Source organism: Haematobia irritans, chromosome 2 (assembly GCF_050003625.1).
Source record: "Haematobia irritans isolate KBUSLIRL chromosome 2, ASM5000362v1, whole genome shotgun sequence".
Classification (NCBI taxonomy): domain Eukaryota; kingdom Metazoa; phylum Arthropoda; class Insecta; order Diptera; family Muscidae; genus Haematobia; species Haematobia irritans.
Window position 1 is genome coordinate 81,687,186 of NC_134398.1, and position 27,858 is coordinate 81,715,043.

The following is a 27,858-nucleotide window of genomic DNA, read 5'->3' on the forward strand; positions in this document are numbered from 1 at the left end:
GGTCACGATCTAAAATGTTATGGTATTCGCCAAAAATGTTTTTCTTCCAGCTAAAAGAACATGGTCACAACCTAAAATGTTTTGATCTTTATGAAAAAACTTTTTTCGTCGTCGAAAAAGGACGCCACTTGAGAAAAGAAAACACAAAATTAACATTATTTATTTGTTTTTATTTATTTATAATCTAATTCATTGTTTATTTGTATTTATAATGTCGTGCAAGCAAACATCACATATTTTACACACTCTATTTTGGTTCAATTTCAATAAGTAATCACTCCATATTTACTTCGTGCCCATCAAATGTACAAACACAGACATCATGTAACTGCAAATAAAAATAAATTATACCATATATCAAAATGCAGAACAAAAAACAGGTAAATTTTCTTTTTTTCAATTACACTTCCCTTTTTTGTGTTCACATAAAACCACGTGCCACTTCTGAATTCTCCGTCCATTCCAAGAAACAATCAATTTTATAAAATTCTTTTCGCTGCAAAATAATTAAATGGTGACGAGAACAATGTACATGGTCTTTATGGTCATGTAATGGTTCTAGACATCTATATACGTAACCTATAATAATACTTTTTTTTCTCTGCAAAAAAGTAAAAAAATTGAATGGTCAGGTACATGATTTTCCCGACCATGTAATAGTCTCAAATTCTATCATTTAAATAATAGAACATGTTTGCGGCGTTTGAGAAACATTTAAATGCTTATTGTTAACGTATATTTTTCTCCGCTCGAAAATTACTTTTACAAAGACAAAATACATGGGTTTCGCGACAATTACATGCTCTATATAAGCATTAAATGGATGCTGCTATGTAGACCAAACTTTTTGATACCATCTCAACACATTCCAATTTGTTGGGAGCTATTTAAAGGTTTATGAAGAATCCTACACATATAGAAAAATATATTTTTCATATTGTTACGAATTTTATATTTCTAGATTTAAGTTTATTCAAATTAGTTTCCGTTAATTTAAAATTTCAAATTGTAACGGTCAAATTACGTCATCACATTCAAAATCATTTCTTTAATTTCTAGTACTTTCCTAAACATCTTTTGTGTTCTTAGTTTCAAGATAATTGTAGTAAACCATTTTGTTTTGTTATTGTTGTAGTAATATGAGCACAACCCTCTGTCAGCTAAATTACGAGATAGGCAGAAACGACAAAGTGATTGTTCTAGATAATTGTAGGCAAGACTATGAACAGAAACGACAAAATGATTAGATAATTGTAGGCAAGACTATGAACATAATCAGCAATTTATGTGCGACATCTTCCGGACACTAGTAGAACATTCCCGATGGCTGTAGGCAATGAAGATAACCAGTTGAATATGTGCTGTTAGATAAATTGTATCTAGATAGTTCTAGATGGTTGTAGGCCAGACTATCCAGAATTTTCGAAATCGTCAAATAACGGTATATAAGCCCCTGGCGGAGGGAGCTGTGAAGTCAGTCGTAAGCTAAAGTTTATACAGTAACATACACGTCGTAGAGCAAATAAGTAAAACCAATCAGTTAAATAAATTGTAGATTGTCGTTATTTGAAAAGAACTGTGTTTTAATTATCGGGTATTAAATACACCTCAATATAAAAACGTAACAATATGATCCGATGTCAACAAAATGTGTTTCGGGCAGAATTTTTTTAAACACAATATTTTTAAGTACAAAACTATAATGTTCGTAAATTAGCGTAAAATGTTTGAGACACATATGTTAATATGTTAAAATATATTGTGTTTGGACATCAATGTTTCATAAAAATAATCGTTTGTCTGGTGTCACAATTAAAAGGTGTTCTGGACTACACTTTACACCGTCACAGACCTGAAAAATGTACACGAACATTTGTTCTGTGTACACGCAGAGAAGAAACATGATTGTCACAATCATATTCGAAGAGCAAAATAATATGATAGGAGCTATTTTTGCGGCGACCATGTAACATTTTAACCTGCAACCATGTTGGCTCAGTGAACATGGTTCTAAGAAGTTCATCTAAAATGTTATTATATTGATTTTTTAAAGACTTTTTTTGAAGAATTTTGTTTGAATGAAAAGACTATGGTCACGATTTAAATTTTATGGTATTCATTAGAAATGTGTTTCTTCTACTTAAAAGAACATGGTCACAACCTAAAATGTTTTGATCTTTATGAAAAAACTTTTTTCATCGTCGAAAAAAGGACGCCACTTGAGAAAAGAAAACACAAAATTAACTTTATTTGTTTGTTTTTATTTATTTATAAACTAATTCATTGTTTATTTGTATTTATAATGCCGTTTAAGCAAACATCATATATTTTTACACACTCTATTTTATTTCAATTTCAACAATAAGTAATTATTCCATATTTAGATCGTGCCCATCATGTAACTGCAAATAAAAATAAATGATCCATATAGCAGGAAAAAACAGGTACATTTTTCAATTACATTTTCCTTTTTTGTGTTCACATAAAACCACGTGCCACTTCTGAATAAATAAATTAACACAAAACACAGTAAATTTGTATTCTCCGTCCATTCCAAGAAACAATCAACACACGACTGACGCGCACGATTTTCACACGATTTTCATTTTGCTCAATGTTTTTATACCCTCCACCATAGGGTGAGGGTATATTAACTTTGTCATTCCGTTTGTAACACATCGAAATATTGCTCTAAGACCCCATAAAGTATATATATTCTGGGTCGTGATGAAATTCTGAGTCGATCTGAGCATGTCCGTCCGTCCGTCCGTCCATCTGTTGAAATCACGCTAACTTCCGAACGAAACAAGCTATCGACTTGAAACTTGGCACAAGTAGTTGTTATTGATGTAGGTCGAATGGTATTGCAAATGGGCCATATCGGTCCACTTTTACGTATAGCCCCCATATAAACGGACCCCCAAATTTGGCTTGCGATTGCTCTAAGAGAAGCAAATTTCATCCGATCCGGCTGAAATTTGGTACATGGTGTTAATATATGGTCTCTAACAACCATGCAAAAATTGGTCCATATCGGTCCATAATTATATATAGCTCCCATATAAACCGATCCCCAGATTTGAACTCCGGAGCCTCTTAGAGGAGCAAAATTCATCCGATCCGGTTGAAATTTGGTACGTGGTGTTAGTATATGGTCTCTAACAATCATGCAAAAATTGGTCCATATCGGTCCATAATTATATATAGCCCCCATATAAACCGATTCCCAGATTTGGTTTGCGGAGAAGCAAATTTCATCCGATCCGGCTGAAATTTGGTACATGATATTAGTATATAGTCTCTAAGAACCATTCAAAAATTGGTCCAAATCAGTCCATAATTATACATAGCCCCTATATAAACTGATCCCCAGATTTGAACTCCGGAGCCACTTGGACGAGCAAAATTCATCCGATCCGGTTGAAATTTGCAACGTGGTGTTAATATATGGCCGCTAATAACCATGCCAAAATTGGTCCATATCGGTCTATATTTATATATAGCCGATCCCCAATCACACAAAAATTGGTCCATATCGGTTCATAATCATGTTTGCCACTCGAGCAAAAATAATCTAGCAAAATTTGTCGAAATTTTATTCCTATAGAAAATTTTGTCAAATTTTATTTCTATAGAAAATTTTGGCAAAATTTTATTTCTGTAGAAAATGTTTTCAAAATTTTAATTCTATAGAGAATGTTGTCAAAATTTTAAATCTTTTGAAAATTTAGTAAAAAAATTATTTCTATAGAAAATGTTGTTAAAATTTTATTTCTATAGAAAATTTTGTTAAAATCGTATTTCTATAGAAAATTTTGTTCAAATATTACTTCTATAGAAAATGTTGTCAAAATTTAATTTGGTCAAAATTTTATTTCTATACAAAATTTTGTCAAACTTAATTATATACGTATTTAATCGGCCATTTTAAGTTTAATATATACCACGTATGGACTACGTGGTATATATTACGGTATTAGGAAGTTTTAAGATACCTTGTCATCGGCAAAAGTTACCGCAACCCAAGTAAATCGATTGTGGATGACAGTCTTCAGTAGAAGTTTCTACGCAATCCAAGGTGGAGGATACATAAGCTTCGGCCTGGCCGAACTTACGGCCGTATATACTTGTTATAATATAAAATTCTTTTCGCTGCAAAAAAGTTAAAAAATCAAATGGTCACGAAAAAAATGTCAATGTTCTTTATGGCCATGTAATGATTCTAGACATGTCTATACTTAACCTGTAAAAATACTCTTTTCCCTGCAAAAAAGTAAAAAAATTGAATGGTCAGGTACATGATTTTCCCGACCATTTAATGGTCTCAAATTCTATCATTTAAATGATAGAACATGTTTGCGGTATTTGAGAACCATTCAAATGCTTTAAATATAGAGATACTTTGATAATTCACCATGGTTTTGTTTATTTGCAGTGACCAGTCATTCCACTCAATTGCAGAGTCAAGTGACTCAATTTCTTTTTGGAAAACGAGAATAATCGTACAAATCAGTCAATTTGCATTACAAAAAAGGTGCAGATGTATTTAATTTTATATGTTTTTCAATATTTGGCGTTTCACCAAGAAAACAAAGGAAAGAAAACAAAAATAAAGACAAATTAAGAAAAAAATCACTCAATTGCGGACGAAAAAGAGCCATCTACGGTGTGCAGACAAAGAACAACGCTGTGAATTCACTTGAGATGTCTATATCTTCGTTGGTCCAAAGATAATTGAGAAGAAGATGCAGTCTTGTCATAGCAAAACTGAGTTATACTCAATTATCTTTGGTTGGTCCAAAGATAATTGAGAATAACAAGATTAAGCCTTGTGCTCTTATAAAGAGAAAACAAATGTCATGGTGTAGAGGGCTATGAGAAAAAAATTGTTTTATTTGTCAATTTTTTTCCAAGGCAGCTCTGCCAGGAATAAATTAAAACAGCAATATTCACATAAAACCATAATAAATATTCGCGTAAACATACACATACGTTTTATTTTAATTTTCTATAATCGTTTTGGTATTGCTTTTATGGGGTTTAATTCAGAAATTTATGGAAAACAAAAATGTTATGATATTTTCCGACGCAAACGGCAGTACATTTGAGAGACACGTCGACGCAAACTTCATGATATTTTGTTGGCAGAGTCCTCTGGTGCTTCAGTTTTGCAATGACAAGACTGCGTCTTCTTCTAATTTGTCTATGGTTGGTCTATGCTGTAATGTTGCCAGAATTTTTAAAAGTTAACAAAATAGACAAAAGTAAAGAGAATAGACATTCGAAACAAAGAGAATAGACATTTGAAAAAAAGAGCCTGCGTTTTGCCTTGAGAGCCGCATTTTATGTATGTGTGGGTATATTTTTTGTTTACCATTTCGGCATTATCTGTATCATTTTTATACCCACCACCATAGAATGGTGATGAGGGTATAATAAGTTTGTCATTCCGTTTGTAACACATCGAAATATCGACTTCAGACTATATATGTTAAAGTATATATATATTCTTGATCAGGGAGAAATTGTAAAACGATATAAGCAAGCAATGTTCCAAATCGTATAACTAGGAACTTTGTATTCTTAAAGACTGAATTTTGCAGATATAACTATGAATTATTTAATTTGTGTAAAAACTTTAATTCGGTCTATTCATTGATTTCTTTAACCGATCCGATTCCTGCCATCAAGGAAATTATTCTTAATTTTAACAACAGAGTTTCTGATCCAAGGTGTGTTGCCTTCTAAATTTATAGCTGTATTATAAAAAATTTTTGGTCCTGCTCATCCAATTGCTATTTCTATTATCCTGTTTTCCGCGCCCTTACCGCCCATGGTGGCACTTTTTAAACTTTGTCTGGTTCAATGGGGTCCCTTCTGACCCATCTGCTTATATATGTTGAACCTTATTGAGTACCGCGGAGCCCTTACTGACTCAACGGGGTCCCTCTGACCCATCTCGAATAACTAGCTTGGGAGTCCTTTCTGACTCTCTGTGGTCCTTACTGACCTATAGGGTGCCTTCTGGCCCACTTGGAATATTCAATTACATTTAATTGAAATGAAAAGTTATATTTTGTGTAATTAAATAAGCAAATAAATGTCCGTCTGTTGTAATCACGCTACAGTCTTCAATAATGGAGATATCGTCTTTTGTCTGCACGCAGGCCAAGTTCGAAGATGGGCTATATCGGTCCATGTTTTGATATAGCCCCACTATAGACCGATCTCCCGATTTTATTCTTGGGCTTCTAGGACCGCAGTTTTTATCCAATTTGCTTGAAATTGAAAATCTAGAGGTATTATAGGACCATAAAGAGGTGTGCCGAAAATTGCGAGTATTGGTCCATGTTTTGATAAAGTCTCCATATAGACCGATCTACCAAATTTACTTCTTGGGCTTGCAGAATACGTAGTTTTTATCCAATTTGTCTGAAATTGGAAATCTAGAGGTATTCTAGAACCATAAAGAGGTGTGCCGAAAATGGTTAGTACCGGTCCATATTTTGATATAGCCCCCATATAGACCAATCTCCCGATTTAACTTCTTGGGCTACTAGAATCCGTAGTTGTTAACTAATTTGACTGAAATTGGAAATCTAGAGGTATTCTAGGACCATAAGGAGGCGTGCCGAATATATTGAGTATCGGTACAGTTTTTGATATAGGCCTCTTATAAACCGGCCCTCCGATATAGACCGATTTCAGATCTTGAAACTGAATGTAAAATTTCCAAATTTTACTTCTCATAATCATATAAATAATTGGGGTAAAAACTACAGCTTTTAGATTTTAAATCAAGACGTTATTTCACTCACACACACACACACTTACAAGAGGTGTTTATGATTCCTCTAAAAAAAGTAGTTTTATGGTGTTTTCTTTTCTGAAAAAGGGCTTTGTCTTCGATTTTTCTGTAAAGAATGCGCATTTTTTAAATGTTTCCAGCAACTTTAAAAATATATCATTTAGCGGGCAGAAAAGAATTCAGAGGAGCAAACAGCATATGTAATTCTGCTTCTGAGAGAAATCGCTGCCTGTTTTGTTTGTTTTTTAGAAAAGAACCTAAAACGGTCATATTACGCGAAAAATGCATAAAAAGTACGTATTTTATAAGAAAAGAAAACACCATAAATTGGGTGATACATTAATGTTTTTTTTTTCTTCTTTCTTATCGTTTTTCTTTTTTATCTATGAAAGAATTTTTTTCAGTGTTTTCAACAACGTATTTAAGATAAAAAAATTACAATAAATAATACATATTTCTTATTACATCCCACATAATTTTCATGGAATGCATATGTACCTCAATGTCATCATCCACATCCGAAATATTTTCCAAAGGATCTTTAATGGAAACTGCCGCATTATCAGGTTTATGATCTTGCAATTTTCTATCACTTTCAATGGCTTTTTGTACAAAGAGATAAGACGTGTGTAAATTTTTCAAACAAAAAGCGCACAAACGTTGTGGCAGTCCATCGTTAAGCTGTACACATAGATGGGTACAAAAGTTGAATATGTCCTTTAGCATATCATCCATTTGGAAGAAGTCATCATTTTCACCCGGAACAGCGAGACATACTCGACATACAGGCATTGTTATTCGAATAATAACTATTTCTTTATATCAATCCACTGCCTTTCGAATTTCGTTGAAAAATGCGCGAGTTATTGTGATCGTTCGTATGCGTGGCTGGCTCATTCATAAACTAATAAAGGTAAGAGATGTACTTTTTCTAGCAAGCTACCGCATATACATCTTCAAACGCTGATAGTGCTTATCGAGGGTTTGTTACTTTTTCTAATATACTTTAAATAAATGGCAATAAAATGGCCCTGCAAACATTTCGCCACGAGTAATATTTTGTTTACGATAAACGTGCATATGACATCCGAATTCGATTCTTTTCACCAGTATTTGTGTTCGAATCGAAAATTTTGAATAATAAGACTATTTCGTTCGCTTGAATGAAGTTCAGAAAAACTGTATGGACTTTCTTCAGGAATTCTGCCAACGTGTATATCATTTGTATCAACATTCATCTGACATTGTTCATACCATATGTTTATTCTCCATTCGCCAGCATTTGTACAAGATACGCGAATCTTCTAAAGGAGAACTAGTTATTCGCATGAAGGAAGTTGAAATACGATCTTAGACAAAAAAGATTTCTTGCAGGGACCGTAACGGTTATACGTGCTATCAAAAAAGTTATTTTTTAATCGTTATTTTGTGAGTAAAAAAATAAAAACTCGAATGAAACTGTTAAAAATAGAGTTTTATTTATCCATCATAAATAAAACTCTTTTTATGAGTTTTACTTTTCCTTCAGAAAATTATACTCTTTGTTGGAGTTTTATTTTTTTCTTCAGAAAATAAAACTCTAAGTTTTATTTTTTCTTCGGAAAATAAAACTCATTTTTGGAAGTAAGCCTTGCTACACTGAAAAAAAGCATGCCCGGTTCCAAAGATTTTTTCTTTACTTTAACAATTTTGGCATTGATTCCGAGCCAAAGAAGCGGAGAATACAAGTAAGGATACTTTTAAGACACAATTCTCTTTTAAATTCGGGTTTTGTGTACTTGCTTCTAGGAAGCAAATTTTAATTTTTCGTTTTTTCAGCTTTTTTCTTCATGTGCTATCAGAGTCCTTTAAAAACGAGTTAACGACAACTTTATTTTCTAAATTAAGACTCGACTTCCAGTAGAAATTATACTATGTTTCAAGTAAAAAACGTCTTTAAAATAAAGTGTTGAAAATCATGTACTATTTTTGAACGATTTTTTGCTTTGTAGTCAAGATGCAAATTTAAAGACAATTTCATTAATTTTAAAGAATTTTTATGAATTATTAAAGTCAAGTTGATCTTAGCCCTAAATTTTTTTCTTTATGATACCCACTTTTAACTCAAATCGCTTAATTATAAGGACTATACGAATTTATTGAAAAGTTTATCGACTTTTGGACAAGGAAAAAAACTTTATATTTGTGAAATGCGTCTTCTAAGCTAAGGAAAATTTGCATTTGCATTTTAAGGACATGAAATCTTTGGCCTCACGACAATATTTTTTTCAGTGTACGTTCACCAAATTTATTGTCACTAAGTATTTCTTTGATGGTTTAATCACATTGTTTGGTTTGTCTGTCACACTGCATAAGCTATAATCTTGAATATGGGTCGGAATTATGATAATACTTCTCGTGGTTTTTACGAAAATGCAAATGTATATCGGCTATGTAAAAACGTTTTTAAAGGTGACCATATTAGCAATTTAAAGCGGCATTTGATCAACAAGCATAAACGGGAAAACAACATGAAACTAAATAATGAGAAGAAGAAATGTGAAGTACCTTTAAAAGAAGTTAGATATTCGGTATCAATGACTCCTGAAGAAATGAAAAATGCGTGCGTTGATTTAGTCATAACAGAAAAAGCACCGTTTGCCTTTTTTGATTCAGCTGCTATCAAGGAATTTACTAATCAACTTTTTGGTGGACTTGTTATCCCAGTAGTTACCTCCAGAAATATAGTTAATGAATCATATGAAAAGGAAAGAAGCTATTTAAAAGAAAAACTAAGAAACCAAGTTGCTGTCTTTGAAAATCGACATGACCACTAGACTTCAACGCAGCGTAATGGGAATAAACATACAGTTTTATAGTAAATCGAAAATTATTATAAAAATGCTAGGCTGCATTGAACTGATGGAGCGTCACACAGGTAAATACATTGCAAGTGAAAGCTGCCCTTAATGTAATGTAAATTAATAGCTGAGTATCTAAAAGCTAAAGTTGAACATGTTTTGGAGGGTTTTTGCATCGAAAATAATCAAATTTACACCATTACTACGGATAATGGTCGGAATTTGATTAAAATGGTAAAATTATTCGACGAGGATGATGAAAGCGAGTCTGATAACACTGTCTCAAGGGACCTTTTTAAAAAAATCTCCGTGTTCTCAATACACAGAAACAAATTTCCATAGTTAAACTAACGCTTATTTTTATTGTAAAACTTATTTTTATTGTAAAAAAATTAATTGTTAGTAGTTAAATTTTATTACTTTTTGCGAAATTTTCCATAGACCAATGAAATTTTGGTTTTTTTAAGTATGTCTCATTATTTTATGAACTAAACGTGAGTATAAAGTTCGATGGCCGTACACATAAGTTCAATATGAACTAAAGCAAATGAAATTTTTCGTACGATTCCCAAAAATAGTAAGAATGAACTACTGTATGGTTAAAATGGTCATGATTTGGCGCCAATGATTTTCTTCTTTACTTGTAGTTAATATTTTCTTCTATTAGAGGGTGTAATTTCGTGAACTGTAGTTAAAAAGTACAAAAGGGCATTAAATTTTCCTGATTTTAACAATGCTTTGGAGAAATCTCAAAATGTGTAGCCAAATTTAGTTCAATTTTCGTACGAGTTAGTTTATTCTTCCTATAAAACAGTTTACTTTTTGTCGGTGTACAATGTGCTGCTCATTCACTGTAACTGGTTGTAAGGGATTACTTTGATACAATTGATAAATAAGTTACATTGATACAATTGATAGATAAGTTACAAATTATTTTAGGAACATGACTAGTCATCTCAATTTACCCCAAGTTTCCATTGATGTCCAATACTCCTTGCAGCCTTATATTTGGATCCGCGTATTCAGTGCATCATAGCGAAGGAGCCATTACAATTAATGTGTTCTCGAACACATCTTAAAGAAGTGATGATTCGGATTTTGCAGTTTGAGAATCAAGTAAGTTGTAAACATATTTAATAATTATTTTTCTAAAAATGCTAATTATTTGTTTTTCTCTTTGCAGATAAATAATAGTAGTGCTCTTTGAATGAAGACATCCTGATTTTAAACCTTCGGTTGCAGAAAATCTTGAAACAGTGATTGCTTTATTCCCATATTATGCTTCTCTAAGGATTTCCACCATGAAGGTAATAAAGCGAAGCTAATGTAAAAACTTGATTGCACATTATGTCATTCTGTTTTCTTTCAAGCCTTGAATTGTGAAGTCATCCAATAAGAAACATAAACGACGTCAAAAATCAAGAACTATGAATCCTGGAGAAGTAACAACAACAGAAATAAAATTCCACATCAAAAGAATCGAATACTCCAAAGGATACTAAAAGACTCGAGAACAAATAAGAGCTGAACGTGAAGCAAACAAGTTGGTCAAACAAGCGAAAAAACAAATATACGGGAATATCCGAAACATTTGTAGAAACAAGTAAGGTAATCTCCTCTGTGTCTGAGAAACAAAATAAGGAATCGACCACTGTGGATAGATAGATTTACCGACTCTGGAGCGAAGACGTTTAGTGTTTGATGTGGTTTTTATTAGTAGACTCTTGGAAGGTGAAATTAACTCACAACAATTGATTAGTAAACTTGACATTAATGTTCCTTCACGTGTTACGCGACAATATTTTCCATTGGAACTACCCGTCTGTAGAAATAATTACGAGGAACACAGTTCCTTTTACCGGCTCTGTAAACATTATAATGAATTTAGCAACGTATTTGATTTATCTGATCCGATACATACAGTTAAACGGGTTTTGATACACGTCGCCCAGCATCGAACACCACTTTAAGCTTTGCCATGGAACTTCGTTATAATTTTACCTAAGTCTTTTTTCTCTGTACCTTGAAAATTGGCTGTTTCGAGAATTGTTCCAGTAAACTTCTCTCCTGTTCCTGCCTTCCAAGTTGTTCCTGCTAACCTATCTCATCTGTCAGCAAATTGTTCCTGCCTCTACCGTTCCACGTATCTCTTCTACTTACTGTTTCCTGATTGTCGTCTCACCGATTTCCTGTAATCTGATCACTTCAATTGTTCCTGTCACCGGCTTACATTTTTTGTTCCTGCTTGTGACTGTTCCGTTATTATGCCAACGTACACCAGTTTTTTTTTTCTTCTCAACTTCTTTTTTTCTGGTTGTAATAGTCACATTTTAAAGAAGTTGAATCTATCTATTTTGTTCATAAAACCCATTTTTTTTATCCTTATTAATTTTTTTTGGTAACTTTAACGTAATTATAAACTTATTGTACACACAAAAAATTATCACCAAAATTTTTTCAATTAAACACTTAATTGAATTTGGAAACGGATTCAATTAATATGTTAATTGATTCAATTAATTATTTAATCAAATCCGAATAAAAACCAATTAAAAAATGATTGACATTTGTTACGTTTCCAATTAAAATATTAATTGATTCAATCAATTTGTTAATCATTTCGGAAATAATTTTCAATTACAAACGCGATTGAAATTTTTTCCGTTTCCAATTACACATGTGATTGATCCAATCACCTTTGTGATTGAAACTGAATAATTTTGAGCAATGGAAAGAGCGATAAGAGAACAAGAGAATGGGTATTTATTCAACAATGTATGATGGAGAGATCAGTCTGTGGAAGTAACTCGTAACGAACGGTTGGGTTTTTGTTTTTCGCGTAAATTGAAAAACATGATTGGCGACATTCTGTCTGCTGCATTCAAAATCTGTGCATAAATATTTTGAACGCAACAACAAATCATAGCAAAGGGTTGAAATAAATAAGGTGTGCAACAACAAACGGCCACGTGGTAAAGGTTTGAAAAAAAAAATATATGACACAACGCATTTGAAATTACCTGTGTTTGTGGTATTGTAAAAATGGAAAACAATCTACGTTTATTGAAGGTAAGAAATTGTGAAATGTGAATACCGTTTTCCATTGAAGCCTGTTTACATTAAACGGACTAAAATAATATATTTTTTATTCATTTCTTTTAGTGACCAATTTTATTTCGTGAAATCCCATCAACTCCATCATTTTATCAAATATATAATAATATGTTTGCAATAAAAAAGTGGGTATCTTTTAAAATTATAAATTTTTTTCACTCGTAGTTTTCTTAAAACCAAGAGCGGTATGGGTTTGTTGGAAGATTCACCTTGGAGTTGCGAAGTAGCGTTGGCATTAAATTGCATTTTTGTTTTACCTGCCTTTTTCAGTTTGAACCCAAGTAGATAGCAGTATATCTGGCATATAAACCAATGAGCTGAATTATGTAATGCTAAAAAAGTTCTTTCTTTTGGATTTAAAAATATGAAAAAATATCCGAAAATAATAAAAATATGTATTTTCCATTCATATTTTTTTCTATTTCCAGAATTTGCAAAGTATCATCAATATAATACCAACTATTACATTGCTTTCCCATTATTTTGGTCTTTGATTGGTTCAAATTTTAATAGACGATTTTAATGTGTGGAATTTTTGGAAAGGAATTGTTACTAAAATTAAATTATCGAGCTCCTTACACCTTTTTATGCTAAAAGACTACAACTGCAAAAGAAGATTATAAATCTGCAACCTGGAACTAAGAATTGAACTTGATATTCTATGCAGTTAATGTTTAACAAAATTAACTTTTACGATCATTTTCATAAAGCTCCGTTAAGGTTTAACTGTCAGTTAACAGAAAATAAAATGGAAATATCTTCTCTCCTGCTAATTATAACTGAAAATTTTTCAGCAGTTAAGCTCCTAACTGCAATATGGAATGTATAGGCAAGATGACAGATATATCCATAGCACGGTTTAAAAGTTCGTTAGCTAACGGAACACTAACGGAGCTTCATGAAAATGGAGGTTAATTGAACAAAATTAAATTCGAATTATTCTGTTTACTTTCAGAAAAACTAATTTAGCTTCCAGGCTGCTAATTTATTGGAAATCTAGGCGCATCTACATATTAGAAGGAACATGCTAACATGGTTATTATTATAAGGAAGATAATCTATATATATAAAATTCAATTTATGTTTGTTTATTTGTTTGTTTGTGTGTTTGTATGTACCGAGTTGGCTCCGAAACGGCTGAACCGATTTACTTGAAACTTTCAGAGATCGTAGGGGGCGTTCATGTGGTGAAAATAGGGTACCTCATTTTTTGACACCTGGTCGCGGAGGGGGACCTCCCCTTTGTCGGACTTTTTGAAAATTGGACCAAAGTTGACCGATTTGGTTGAAATTTTCGTTGAAGATTGGGGTTGGCATCTAGACAAAGATCCGCTACTTTTTATTTCGATATTTGGTGGCGGAGGGGGGCCTCTCCTTTGTTCGACTTTTTTTAAAGTACAGTGAAAAAACTAAAATTCTCTAAATTATCTGAGATTTACAGAGAACATGTGGTGAGGTTATGGAATTAATATGGAGTACCCGATGATTTCATATGTGGATGGGGAGGGGGACCTCCCCCTTGCCCTACTTTTTGAAACTTAGAACAAAATATGCGATTTGCTTGAAATTTTCATTGAATGTTGGGGTTGGCATTTAGACAAAAATCAGCTACATTATTTGTCGATATTTGGTCGGGGAGGGGGACCACCCCTTTGCCCGAATTTTTTTTGAAAGTTCAAACAAAACTAAACTCCCCCGACTGAAATTTTACGGACAAAATGGGTTATGAAATTTATATCAGGTTCCTGATTTTTTAGTAAAAATAAAAGGGCATAGGGAGACATCCGCTTCTCTTAAGTACATACAGAGAAACAATTAAACTTTACCGAGTTACTTGAAATTTACAGAGGACTGGGACAGATCGTAACCTCCGTCAACCGTAATAGTTGATACCTGATTTTGTGATATTTGGACGGAAGAGAGGCCGTCCCTTTAGGCTTATTTTTGCTCGACATTTTCTGGGACGTTTACAAAAGATACGCTTTTCGACATTTGGTTGGGGAGGAGGTCCTCCTCCAAAACTACAAAAAAATTTAAGTTTTCATGAAATTTACAAAAGCAGTGGGGGAAGGTTATGAACGAAGAGGCAACCTTCCTTGCCCCACAATTGAAGGAAAGTTTCAAGAATTTTCAGGGAAGGTTAGGGGTGTCGATATTGTATCGGGGAAAGTGACGTCCCTTTAAAACAATAGAGCAAAATTTAAACATCTCCGATCTACTTGAAATTTATTTAAAGTAGTATATGATTTCTCGATATCTGGTTGGGGAAGGGGAAAATTGAAATAAACTTTATCGATTTACTAATTATACAATTATTTTTCGAGCTTTTATGGACAGATATAGATTAAGGAACATGGTTAATAGAGCCATTGAAAAGAAAACGCCAGATACAAATCTATATACGCCTGGACTGTACATGTTTCGGTTCGGGCGAATGAATCTTTCCACAGCCTTTAGTATAGATCTGGCTGGGAGAGATAACTCAATTTTGGGCCCTTTATGCTAACTCCTTATGGAGAAAACATTTGGGAAATTTCCTCTTACAAATTGAATCATCTTTTCTCCCACTGTACATCATCTTTTCATATAACTTACAAGTCCCTTAATCTTATTTTTATTTCGTTTTGTTACATAGTAATGCAACAACACGAAATTTATTTTTAGAAAGCTAATTTGTTAGAATTCACCTAAGTGGCGAACAGTCGAACAATGCTTATTGTTTCTACAGTCAACTACAACATATGACAATTAACAGAAACTGGTTTCCAGGATACAACAACAATTCTAACGGGTACATTAGTCGTGTTTTTCCTAGTTTTACGACGGGCTCATCGTTGCTTATTATATTTCATGTTAGCCTGATACCGAAACAGGCAATTGACGTCCAAATGCATTATATCTAATTATACAATTATTTTTCGAGCTTTTATGGACAGATATAGATTAAGGAACATGGTTAATAGAGCCATTGAAAAGAAAACGCCAGATACAAATCTATACACGCCTGGACTGTACATGTTTCGGTTCGGGCGAATGAACCTTTCCACGGCCTTTAGTATAGATCTGGCTGGGAGAGATAACTCAATTTTGGGCCCTTTATGCTAACTCCTTATGGAGAAAACATTTGGGAAATTTCCTCTTACAAATTGAATCATCTTTTCTCCCACTGTACATCATCTTTTCATATAACTTACAAGTCCCTTAATCTTATTATTATAATCTTATTTTTTTCTACTTCGATAGAATTTATAGGGACCATTGAGTAGTTGCGAAATTAATGTAGGGTACGTGATAGTCCGATATCAGGTCGGAGTGGAGCGAAGGGTTGTCCGTAAATGGGAACTCGGTACATAATTTAATGATTTTTGTACAGGCCTCTGCCAGACTTCTTTTTATTCTTCATTTTAGTAAAGAGAGGGTTCCCTTTTGTCCGTTTTTTTTCTTCTTAAATTGAAAGTAGAGGGTTGTCCGTAAATGGGAACTCGGTACATAATTTTATGATTTTTGTACAGGCTTCTGCCAGACTTCTTTTTAGTAAAGAACGTAAATTTATATGAAATTGGCAACCAACGTAGAGGGTGCATCATTTTCCAAGATTTTAGCAAATGTTAATGTGGTAAATTTTTTTACTACTTTTGCTTTTTCCGATTTATTGGATGGGAAACAGTAATTCTTTGTATGTTATTATAATATAGTGCTTAATTTTCAGATATGTTGAGGAGAAGGATACCTTTCCTTGACAAACCCCACTTAAAATTCACAAGAAATATAGAAGATTGTCCAACTACTTGAATACAGAACATTATTAAAAAAATTTGGAGGGTACACTCTCTCCCGCCGTATTTGTACCTATAAACGAAAAATCAAGTAGTCCGATTTGTTTAAAAGAATTGAAATCTTTTCGAATTTGTTTTCAGCACGAAGGATATAGTTGACTAAGTTAATGCAAAATGTTCCTCTAAATACGCTTCGGAAGGCGCAGCGAAGCGGGCCGGGTTACGCTAGTGATTTATATAATTTATTTTTTCATCCTATAGTTGTTATTGATAGTAGTTGTATTTGTAAGTTATGTTAGAACAAAACACAAATGACAAGAACCAAATTTATTTGTCTATTGCATAATTCTAAAAAATAATAAAATATTAAATATGTTTTATAAGAAACACAAATTTTCTTTTTTTTTTCAAATGAAAAAAAACTAAATACGATTTTGGGGTCGTAATATATAAATTTTTTGATCGAAATTTATATCCAATTTCAATTAATTATTTAATTGAATGAATCAAATAGTTGATTGATTTTTGTCGGGAAATTAATTAAAATTTTAATTAATTCAATTAAAACTGTGATTGAATTTTATGTTAAAAATCAATCACGTTTTTAATTGATTCAATCACACAATTAATTGATTCCGTGACAAAAGTCAATTAAATTTTTAATTAAAAAACGTGTTGGTTTTCAATCAAAATGGGTGATTGATACTATCATTTTCGTGATTGAAGACATTTCAATTAAAAAAATGATTGAATCCGCGATTTTCGTGATTGAAATTAAAAAAAAAATTTTGTGTGTATTATTGAATTTATCTTGAATCTGGCTTCCCATAGCTGAATAAATAAAAAAAGAGAAATCGCGTGAACAAATAAGGGATGAACGAGGTACCGTTAGAAAGGTACCGTTAGAAATTTACAGATAAACAGGTTTTGTGTTCTAAATGCCTTATAAATCAATTTCGTAGATATGAATAACGATGTGCATGTGGTTTCGATCGGACATCATGACAGCACAGCAAAAACTATTTAGTGTTGTGTAGGGTGACCTATTGACTTTTTAAAATCTCTGTAACTTTTTTGTTTATGAATATAATTAAATACTTCAAAAGCAAAAGTTTCATGTTTTGTTAAGATCTTTATAATGGTTATTACAAATGGGTGTCATAGGGGTATACGAAGCGAAATAAAAAAATTAAAAATCAAATTTGACGTTGGAGTCAAAAATGACCAATGCACGAAATATAGCCCCTGGTCAACCACGAACAACGATATGCGTTTCTTTTCGATCGGACTTCAAATGACGACCCAGCACAATAAATTGTATTTCGGGGGGTCGAAGGGTGCACGGAAAAAAAAGTTTTGGTGTTCTGAAATTGTCTTCGAATATGCTACAAAACTGGGGGGTGACCGCATCAACTTTTTTATACCCTCCACCATAGGATGGGGGTATATTAACTTTGTCATTCCGTTTGTAACACATCGAAATATTGCTCTAAGACCCCATAAAGTATATATATTCTGGGTCGTGGTGAAATTCTGAGTCGATCTGAGCATGTCCGTCCGTCCGTCCGTCTGTTGAAATCACGCTAACTTCCGAACGAAACAAGCTATCGTCTTGAAACTTGGCACAAGTACACACAGAAAACAGATAGGTTGAAAATCGATTATTGTAACGAAAATTCGACATTTACAATCAAATCACAGTTGTATCATTCATTTTACTTTATGTACAATCGTTATTTCGTTCCTTCTACCATTTGTTGTTTGTAATACAAGGCAATTAGTTGTCTAAACTAAATGCCTCTCTTTTGAATAATTTTGATCGAATTCGATAGGCACAACCAACCTTATAAAACCTTTGTAACTGTCATTTAGTAATCAGCACTTTCGTTTGGTACTCACAGCCGAATTCCTTTGAATATATTTTTGAAATGTCAATAAAATTATTACTATCAACGTTGTAGTATAGTGTGTTTTTTTAATATCAAATAACTACAACTTAAAACGAAATATTTCTTATTCCTTTCGAAATTTATCTGCCTCATCCGTGGACTGCCTATAAAATATTGTCGTGAACAACTCGGGCCGTGCGTGGCTATATTGCAAACAAATAGCTTCAGGATACTCAATGCTACGGTGCGCATCCTTAAGGTGGGTATTAAGTTCGAGTTTATCCGCCAAAAACGTCATTTTTTCACGATTACTTTTCTTTAATCATCCATTTTAAGGAATACATACTTTGTGAAAATTTGCTTTGGGCTTTTCCCCATCAAGTTATAATAAAATTTGCAACAAATATGTATAATTTTTCACTTTAGCGATTTTAGCGGCTAAACACGAACTTAATACTCACCTTTAATATGGAATAATTTCATTGTGTTTAACACGGCGGCTCTGAAAAAATCCATCTCTACATCTGTCTTATATATATGAAACCCCAAGAAAGTGGCCATCGGGGATAGGTTCGTATGTCGTTTTTAAAACTCCACACTAATTTCTTTAATAAATTTATTGTGTGTTTTAGACGGGCCATAGACAGTTCGGACACCATCTATAAATACTAATATGATAAGAGTACCAAAGATTTAGCTCCATTATCTGTCGATTCTCCAAGCTATTCATGATGGAGGGTATACTCTTAATGGTGAACATTTTTTATAATGTATTAATATTTTGTATTTAAGTATATGTACCTTCCTATTATCTAAAAAATATAAATAAAATGCAATATTTTGTGGGATTTTTTTATTCAATTCGGTTATGGTGCCTTAAAGTTGGGAGCTACAACCAAATGAAGAAGGGAGCAACGACCAGTTTCATCGTCTGACACAACTAACTCCATATATAGTATTAGTCGGGTTTCCCATCATTCGATTGAGTCGACCGAATTTGTTGGGTGTCACAACTGCCAACTGGTAGTTGCTACAACTGCCAAAAGGAGGTTGGCAATAAATTCGATTGTCACAACCAATCTGTATTCTCTGTGTAGTTGTTATTGATGTAGGTCGGATGGTATTGCAAATGGGCCATATCGGTCCACTTTAACGTATAGCCCCCATATAAAGGGACCCCCAAATTTGGCCTGTGATTGCTCTAAGACAAGCAAATTTCATCCGATCCGGCTGAAATTTGGTACATGGTGTTAGTATATGGTCTCTAACAACCATGCAAAAATTGGTCCATATCGGTCCACTTTTACGTATAGCCCCCATATAAACGGACCCCCAAATTTGGCTTGCGATTGCTTTAAAAGAAGCAAATTTTATCCGATCCGGCTGAAATTTGGTACATGGTGTTATTATATGGTCTCTAACAACCATGCAAAAATTGGTCCATATAGGTCCACTTTTACGTATAGCTCCCATATAAACGGACCCCCAAATTTGGCTTGCGATTGCTCTAAGAGAGGCAAATTTCATCCGATCCGGCTGAAATTTGGTACATGATGTTAGTATATGGTCTCTAACAACCATGCAAAAATTGGTCCACATCGGTCCATAATTATATATAGCTCCCATATAAACCGATTCCCAGATTTGGTTTGCGGAGAAGCAAATTTCATCCGATCCGGCTGAAATTTGGTACATGATATTAGTATATAGTCTCTAAGAACCATTCAAAAATTGGTCCAAATCAGTCCATAATTATACATAGCCCCTATATAAACTGATCCCCAGATTTGAACTCCGGAGCCACTTGGACGAGCAAAATTCATCCGATCCGGTTGAAATTTGCAACGTGGTGTTAATATATGGCCGCTAATAACCATGCCAAAATTGGTCCATATCGGTCTATAGTTATATATAGCCGATCCCCAATCACACAAAAATTGGTCCATATCGGTTCATAATCATGGTTGCCACTCGAGCCAAAAATAATCTACCAAAATTTTATTTTTATAGAAAACATTGTCAAAATGTTATTTCTATAGAAAATTTTGTCAAAATTTTATTTTTATAGAAAATTTTGTCAAAATTTTATTTGTATAGAAAATTTTGACAAAATTTTATTTCTATAGAAAATTTTGTCAAAATTTTATTTCTATAGAAAATTTTTTCCAAATTTTATTTCTATAGAAAACTTTGTCAAAATTTTACTTCTATAGAAAATGTTGTCAAAATTTTATTTCTATAGAAACTTTAAACTTAATTATATACGTATTTAATCGGCCCTTTTGTAGTTTAATATATACCACGTATGGACTATGTGGTATATATTACGTTGTTAGGAAGTTTTATGATACCTTGCCATCGGCTTCAGTAGACGTTTCTACGCAATCCATGGTGGAGGGTACATAAGCTTCGGCCTGGCCGAACTTACGGCCTATATACTTGTTTTTCCTTTAGGCCGTGACCCTATCTAAGATACACTAGGCAGAGGAAGGTTAGGTTAGGTGGCAGCCCGATGTATCAGTCTCACTTAGACTATTCAGTCCATTGTGATACCACATTGGTGAACTTCTCTCTTATCACTGAGTGCTGCCCGATTCCATGTTAAGCTCAATGACAAGGGACCTCCTTTTTATAGCCGAGTCCGAACGGCGTTCCACATTGCAAAGAAACCACTTAGAGAAGCTTTTAAACCCTCAGAAATGTCACCAGCATTACTGAGGTGGGATAATCCACCGCTGAAAAACTTTTTTGGTGTTCGGTCGAAGCAGGAATCGAACCCACGACCTTGTGTATGCAAGGCGGGCATACTAACCATTGCACCACGGCGGCAGAGGAAATCCTTTGCTATATAAATGATTGTATGCCCTTGGACATGCTGCGTGCAGTCATAGTGCATTGTCGTCCCAATTCCAAGGTATACTCGATGGTGATATTATCCTCCTTATCTGGACTTCAGAGAAAATTTTTCGTACAGTCTCCATAACTGTACTTGCCTCTTTTAATTGCATTCGGAAATCAAAATTTTCAGTAGTTAGTTTTTGAATTAGTTTCTGGCTTTCTGATTGTTTCTTATACATTTGAGAAAAAATTCAATAGATCTAAACATATAATAGGAAATAAATTGATTGAACTTAAAAACTAAATATTACCATACTCAGTCTGCGTTTTTTTATTTCCGAAACTCCAATTCGTCTGCGTTTGAACATCAACCATCATTTTGCACCTATTTGTTTTAATACTTTAAATATTTGAAAATTCGTCTAAAAAGAAGCTAAAAGATCTTACCATTTATTTGGAGACGTGATTTTGCTGTTTTTTGATTATATAAATGGTAGAGCTCTTGGAAGCAATGAGCTATATTTACCACCACTTCTTATTATGTCTCCTGCTAAAAAATGTTCCTCACATATAAATTGCGACGAGTTCAGAGAAATGCAACAGGCTTGGCTCCAGCTAGACCGCCTTTGCTCGTCAAAGGGCACTTTAAAAAACGATCCACTTGTCCCATCGTCTCTTTTGCCACAAATACGACATTTTCGCATTTTTTTTTCTTTTTAAATCTTTCTCTCTTTCACACAAAGTAAAACAAAGCACAATTCGTTGCTTGCATATTTTCTTATATGTTATCCAATCTTTAGTTACACAAATGAATTCAATAGAAATTACAACAACAAAAACACAACTGACAGGAATGTTCTGTCAACAAAAATGCAATCAGCTGGCTACTAATCTACCTTTTAAGCGTACACTGATTGACAAACCTCTTTTTCAGTTCTGGGAAGCAAAAAAAGTAAATTATCCGTATTTGAACATATTGGCAAAAACTGTACAGTAGAGGTGTGCGCGTGACACGAAATTGTCGTGGCACGCGTGAATCACGTGAGTCGTGAACAACATCTGAAGCAACTCTCGTGAATGTGCGTGAATGGGACTGCAACAAAAAATCGTATGTTAACTGACATTACTTTAGCTGTCTAACTATATTCTATTTATGAATTTTGTTACCTTTGCTCAATCCCGGTTGGAACATGTCGTGAGTCTCGTGAATTTGTGGTGAGACTTATCGTGATCGTGCGCGAGCGTGAGTCTTAAAAGTACTTCGTGGAAAGAGCATTTTCTGCTCTTAAATTGGTTCTGAGCGACCTGCGTTCAAATCTTTCCGTTGAAAATTTGGAACAAATTATGTTCGTTAAATTAAACCAGAGCTTCCCAAATAGGGGGGCGCCACGAGGTTCCATGGGGGCGCAGCGTCATTTTTGGCTGAGTAGGTTTTGTATCATTAAATTTTTTAAAACAACACTAATTGTTAAGTTCAACAAAACATCAATAATATACTACAAAAGAGCATATCATTCGTACATTTCGAAATGTTCATTTATAACCACAGTGAGAAAAGAATAGAAGTTTTATGCAATTCTATAATTTGTTGTAGGGTTTCCATTATTAGTCGTTTTCTTTATTTGCAACGGCTAAATTTCTTGCTAAAATATCACACCCAGAAAAAAGTGCCTTCGGAACTAAAGGCAAAAATTTTCATCAATTTAGTAGTAAAAAAATCCTAAACGGAAAGCAGTTAGGAATAGTTCATTAACTAGAATAAGGCATGGAATTTTACTAATACTGTTTTCTTCGCTGGGTATAAGAATTTACTGCTGAACAAAAAAAAATATTCACTGATAACAAAGCATTCGTAAAACAAACCAAATATGAATTAAAACCACGTTTCCTCATAAGATGATAATTCTGACTTCATTTATTATAGAAAGCTTATCATACATACGAATAATACTTGGCATAGAAAAATATTTTAGTTCATTCGTACTAAGAAGTAGTCAATCCTTTTAAAACGTAAGGAGACACGCTTGTTAGAATATAGGAAATTTTCCTATATTTCTGTTATCTACCTGTAATCGATACCTGGCATCGATGTAATCGATATGTTTGCGCGTAGATTGTTTTTTAGTTGGAATCGCGTTGTTATGGTATACGGTGGGATTGTTAAAAAATAATATAGTAAAATAATTTAATAAATAACAAATAAAATATATCAAATATTTGTTATTTTAAATTAGTGAGAAAAAATTATGTTCGTGATGGTGTATAAAACAGAATAACAACCCCTTCATTCGTCTTCATTTTGGAATCTCCAATTAACAGGTAACATTCAGTGACGCTAATCTTTTGGGAAAAAAATTGGTTTTTAATGATTTTTTATATTTGTAGGTATTGAAATTGTAACAGGAGGACAAAATTGTTACGCAGCAACTTATTAAAAGTGAAAGGTACAAGAAGAAGAAAAAATGCGTTTTACAGTTGCTGACATTACATGGAATTGGAAATAGTGGAATAATAAACTAATATTTCAAGGATAGTCGATGCTGTTGATTCTTAATAAATATATTTAATATATTAATAAAACGAGAAGAAAAAATTGCCTATATAAATAAATAAAATAGTATTTAAAAACGAAGGTAAGCAGTTGTAAGTTTGAAGTAAAAAGGTTTACCACAAATAAGTAAGATTTGTCCCAATGAATGGAAAAAATTAAGTAAAATCATTCCATATATGAATTCAATTCAGTTAAATTTTTTCATTCTGTAGTATAAGGGTACATTAATATAGGAAAATGTTAACTAATTCTTATTCAACCGTCGAACTGAACGGACGTGTTTTCTAATAGCGGAGTATTTCATCGTAATAAGTACTTATTACGAATTTCACGTGTGGTGGAAATAATAAACCACCATGCAGCGAAACTCAAAGTCATCCACTGGGTTGCTAACTTCAGGGCCCAGTGGACGGGTAACGACTGAAGTTATAAATTTGGGCAGCGACCAAGAGTCAGGCCCAATTAGTCGACCTGTAGACGGGTCGACTGGCGGTGACACTTTGGCAAGTCGAACCTTTTCTAAGGTGACCACATCAAAAGGAGGCAATCCCTCTCGAAAGAGATTCAAGGAACGAAGAAATGCTTTGTTTATCCTAAAGAAATTAGGATCAGTCGACCCAAGCACGTTGTCGGCAAAGCAAAGCGATTCCTTAAAATGGGCTCAAGGAATTCTTGAAGCTGGAAAAAAGGGAACGATCACCGGATGAGCTGCCATCCTCTAAACGGGATCAAAGATCAGTTGCAAAAGACAGCCTTGTGATGGCTATTATTAATAAAGGAGCATTGGACGGTACAATTCCAAGGCAAAAATGGGGGGAAATTGAGAACGCGATGTCTGGTGTCTACTCAGAGTTCCAAAAAAGCTTCCCGGACCAAGTCCTCGACGGCAAGATGCTGGATGGTATCAAGGATGATATAAGTTAATAGCTTTTGCGGACCAGAGGTCTATGGATTGCGTTAAAGCTGCATTGATACTAATTGGTGAAGTTTGGGAAGGAGCCGCTTTGGAGTTAGTCGATAAAATAGACATACCGGCTAAACCTAGAGCACATGCATGGATACCGGCAAACCCTCCTGATCCTGAGTCAATACTAGAGAGACTAAAAGAATGTAACCCAGATCTTCCAACCGCCGATTGGAAGGTTGGTCGTTTGGATGAGGTGGATGGACCAAGACGACATGCGGTGTTTATATTAAACATAGCGTCGCTGCCACATCTAGCCCAGACCCAAGGACGTGTAAGTTATGGCTTTCATGATATCCATATGAAGGTATACAAAATCGATCAACCAAAAGATTCCGAAACGGACAAGCCTCCGGTAGAGTCAGCAGTGAAAAAATCTCCTAGCGAAGCCGAAGGAGACATAAAACCTGCAGACTATGGCGAAAATCATATGCGGGAAGTTTCTACAGGCTCAAACTTCACCAAAGCTTAATCGCGGATTGTTGCGAGAGTCACCGAGATCTGTGAAGAGGAAGCCCTTGATGACTCAATTGAAGCGGCTGATGTGACGGTGGTTGAAAATTTGGATGGTTCTACGGTTCCTCCAGATAAATCTCCACCATTGTAAGGCCGCTTGTGCTGCCTTAAAAGTTCTCCTGATGAAAGGAGACATATATATAGTTCTTATTCAAGAACCATACATATATAAGAACAAGATCTGTGAATTAAGCACTCCGGGTTTCAAACTTTTGCATAATACCGGTAACGATATAAATCGAGCATGTATAATTGCTAAAAACGAACTAAACTTGTTTCTGCTTCCTTCATTGACACTGTCGTAGCCAGACTAGAGATATCCAAATGCAAATATTGGGTATCTTCGGTCTACATGGGACATGATAGGGAGATGCCACCCTGTGCCGTTAGGACCTTAGTTGAGGACTCACTAAAAACAAAGACAAAACTCATTATGGGATGCGATGCAAATGAACATCATAGTATTTGGGGAAGTAGTGATACTAATGCAAGGGGAGAGTCACTAATAGAGTTTATATTGGGTACTAACCTGGTAGTTTGCAATAAAGGAGACGCACCAACCTTCGTCACCAGAAACAGGCAAGAGGTTTTGGACGTCACGTTGATCTCTCCGGAACTGAATGATAAGATATCTGAGTGGCAAGTTTTGAGGGAACATAGCTTCTCAGATCATCGCTACACCAGTTTCAGATTGGCTGTTCGTACTTCAAAGACCATATTTCCGCCAAATGTTAGGAAAGCTGATTGGAATAGGTATAGGGAATCGTTCAATTTGATGATACCGGAAATGCCAGAGACAAATATGAGCACTGTGCAAGATATCGAACACGCAGTGGAGCGGATTACTAAGGCCTTCAACATGTCACTGAAAGCTGCTTGCCCTAGAGGAAAGCCAAGGGGAAAAACTCGGCCGCCATGGTGGACTACGGAGTTAAGTAATATGAGGAAATCCTGCAGGAAGCTCTTTAACAAAGCAACGTCCACAAGAGCTCCGGAGGATTGGGACACTTACAAGATGAATCTGAGAGCATATAAACGAGAACTGAGAAGGTCTCAACAAAACTCTTGGGATGATTACTGTAGCAGTATTGAGAATACGTCAGAGGCTTCCAGACTACGGAAGGTACTAGCATCCACTAACAGCGCTCCAGGTTTCTTTAAAACATCGGAGGGAAATTGGACAACGTCCAGTGTGGAGACGTTGGAGGTACTTTTGGACACACACTTCCCTGGAAATCAGACGGTTGAACCATATTCTGGTGGTGTAACAAAGGCTCAGCGGTCATTTCCTATCGAGGAAATTGTGTCGGAATCTAGATAAAATGGGCTTTAAATAGCTTTGGACCATTCAAATCCCCCGGACCTGATAGAATTACTCCGGCGGAATTACAAGCAGTGGCTGAAAGAATTATCCCCTGGTTGACGGTGATATATAAACGATGTGTAAACTTAGCATATATTCCAGAAAAGTGGAGGGAAACAAAAGTCGTTTTCATACCTAAAGCGGGAAAAGCCTCTCACTCGAGGGCGAAGGATTTCCGACCAATCAGCTTATCCTCATTCCTCCTTAAGACTCTGGAGAGGATGATAGACATGTATCTTAGAACTAGCGTGGATTCAAATTTTCTTTCGAAACGACAGCATGCATACTCGAAGGGCAGGCCTACTGAGACCGCATTGCATGAACTAGTCAGCTTTATTGAAAGCTCACTATCTGTCAAAGAATTCACAATCGTGGCGTTTCTAGACATCGAAGGGGCGTTCAATAATGTCCATCCGAGCTCGATATTAAATGGACTGACAACTTTGAACGTTGATCCAGGTATACTTAGGCTGTTAGACGAACTTCTAATAAAGAGACGTATTTCAGCCACACTAGGGCAAGCAAACATACAAAGGTATGTGAACAGAGGCACTCCCCAAGGAGGAGTTCTATCACATCTTCTTTGGAATGTTGCTATAAACAACCTTCTGGTTTCCCTAGAAAAAGAAAGGATAAAAGTGGTGGCATACGCAGATGATGTGGCGCTAGCAGTCAGGGGAAAATTCCCATCCACAATCAGAGATATTATACAGAGAGCTCTCCGGATGACTGAGAAATGGGCGAAAGATAATGGTCTTGGTGTAAATCCAGCAAAGACAGAACTAGTCATCTACTGCAAAGATCGCAAAACTCTCACGGTTAGGCCCATTTCCATAGGGGGTACTGAAATTCCCTTTGGTGAGTGTGCAAAATACCTTGGCGTTATTTTGGACAGGAAGCTGAATTTTTGGCTTAATATTGAAGAGAGGGCGAGAAAAGCCACGGTAGCTTTGTACTCGTGCAAAAAGGCAATAGGGAAAAAGTGGGGACTAAAACCAAAAATTGTGCATTGGATATACACGGCAGTAGTTAGACCTATAATGATATATGGTGTTGTAGTCTGGTGGCCGGCACTTCAGAAACCGACTTGTTTAGATAAAGTTCAGCGTATGGCGAGCTTATGTATCTCAGGCGCATTTAGTAAGACAGGAACAGACTCCCTTAATGTCATGCTACATCTATTGCCTTTAGACAAACAG

At 34.6% G+C, this 27,858-nt stretch overlaps 1 protein-coding gene across 3 annotated transcripts in view; it reads right to left on the reverse strand.

The window, feature by feature from the left end:
• Positions 1-7,701, reverse strand: part of LOC142225614 (uncharacterized) — a 47,767-nt gene extending 40,066 nt beyond the window's left edge. For all 3 annotated transcript variants that reach the window (XM_075295421.1, XM_075295420.1, XM_075295419.1), the window contains exon 1: positions 7,307-7,701. In XM_075295421.1, coding sequence (XP_075151536.1) covers positions 7,307-7,600 — 294 coding nt within the window. In that variant the 5' untranslated portion in view covers positions 7,601-7,701. The remainder of the gene's footprint in view (positions 1-7,306) is intronic.
• Positions 7,702-27,858: the final 20,157 nt, after the last annotated feature.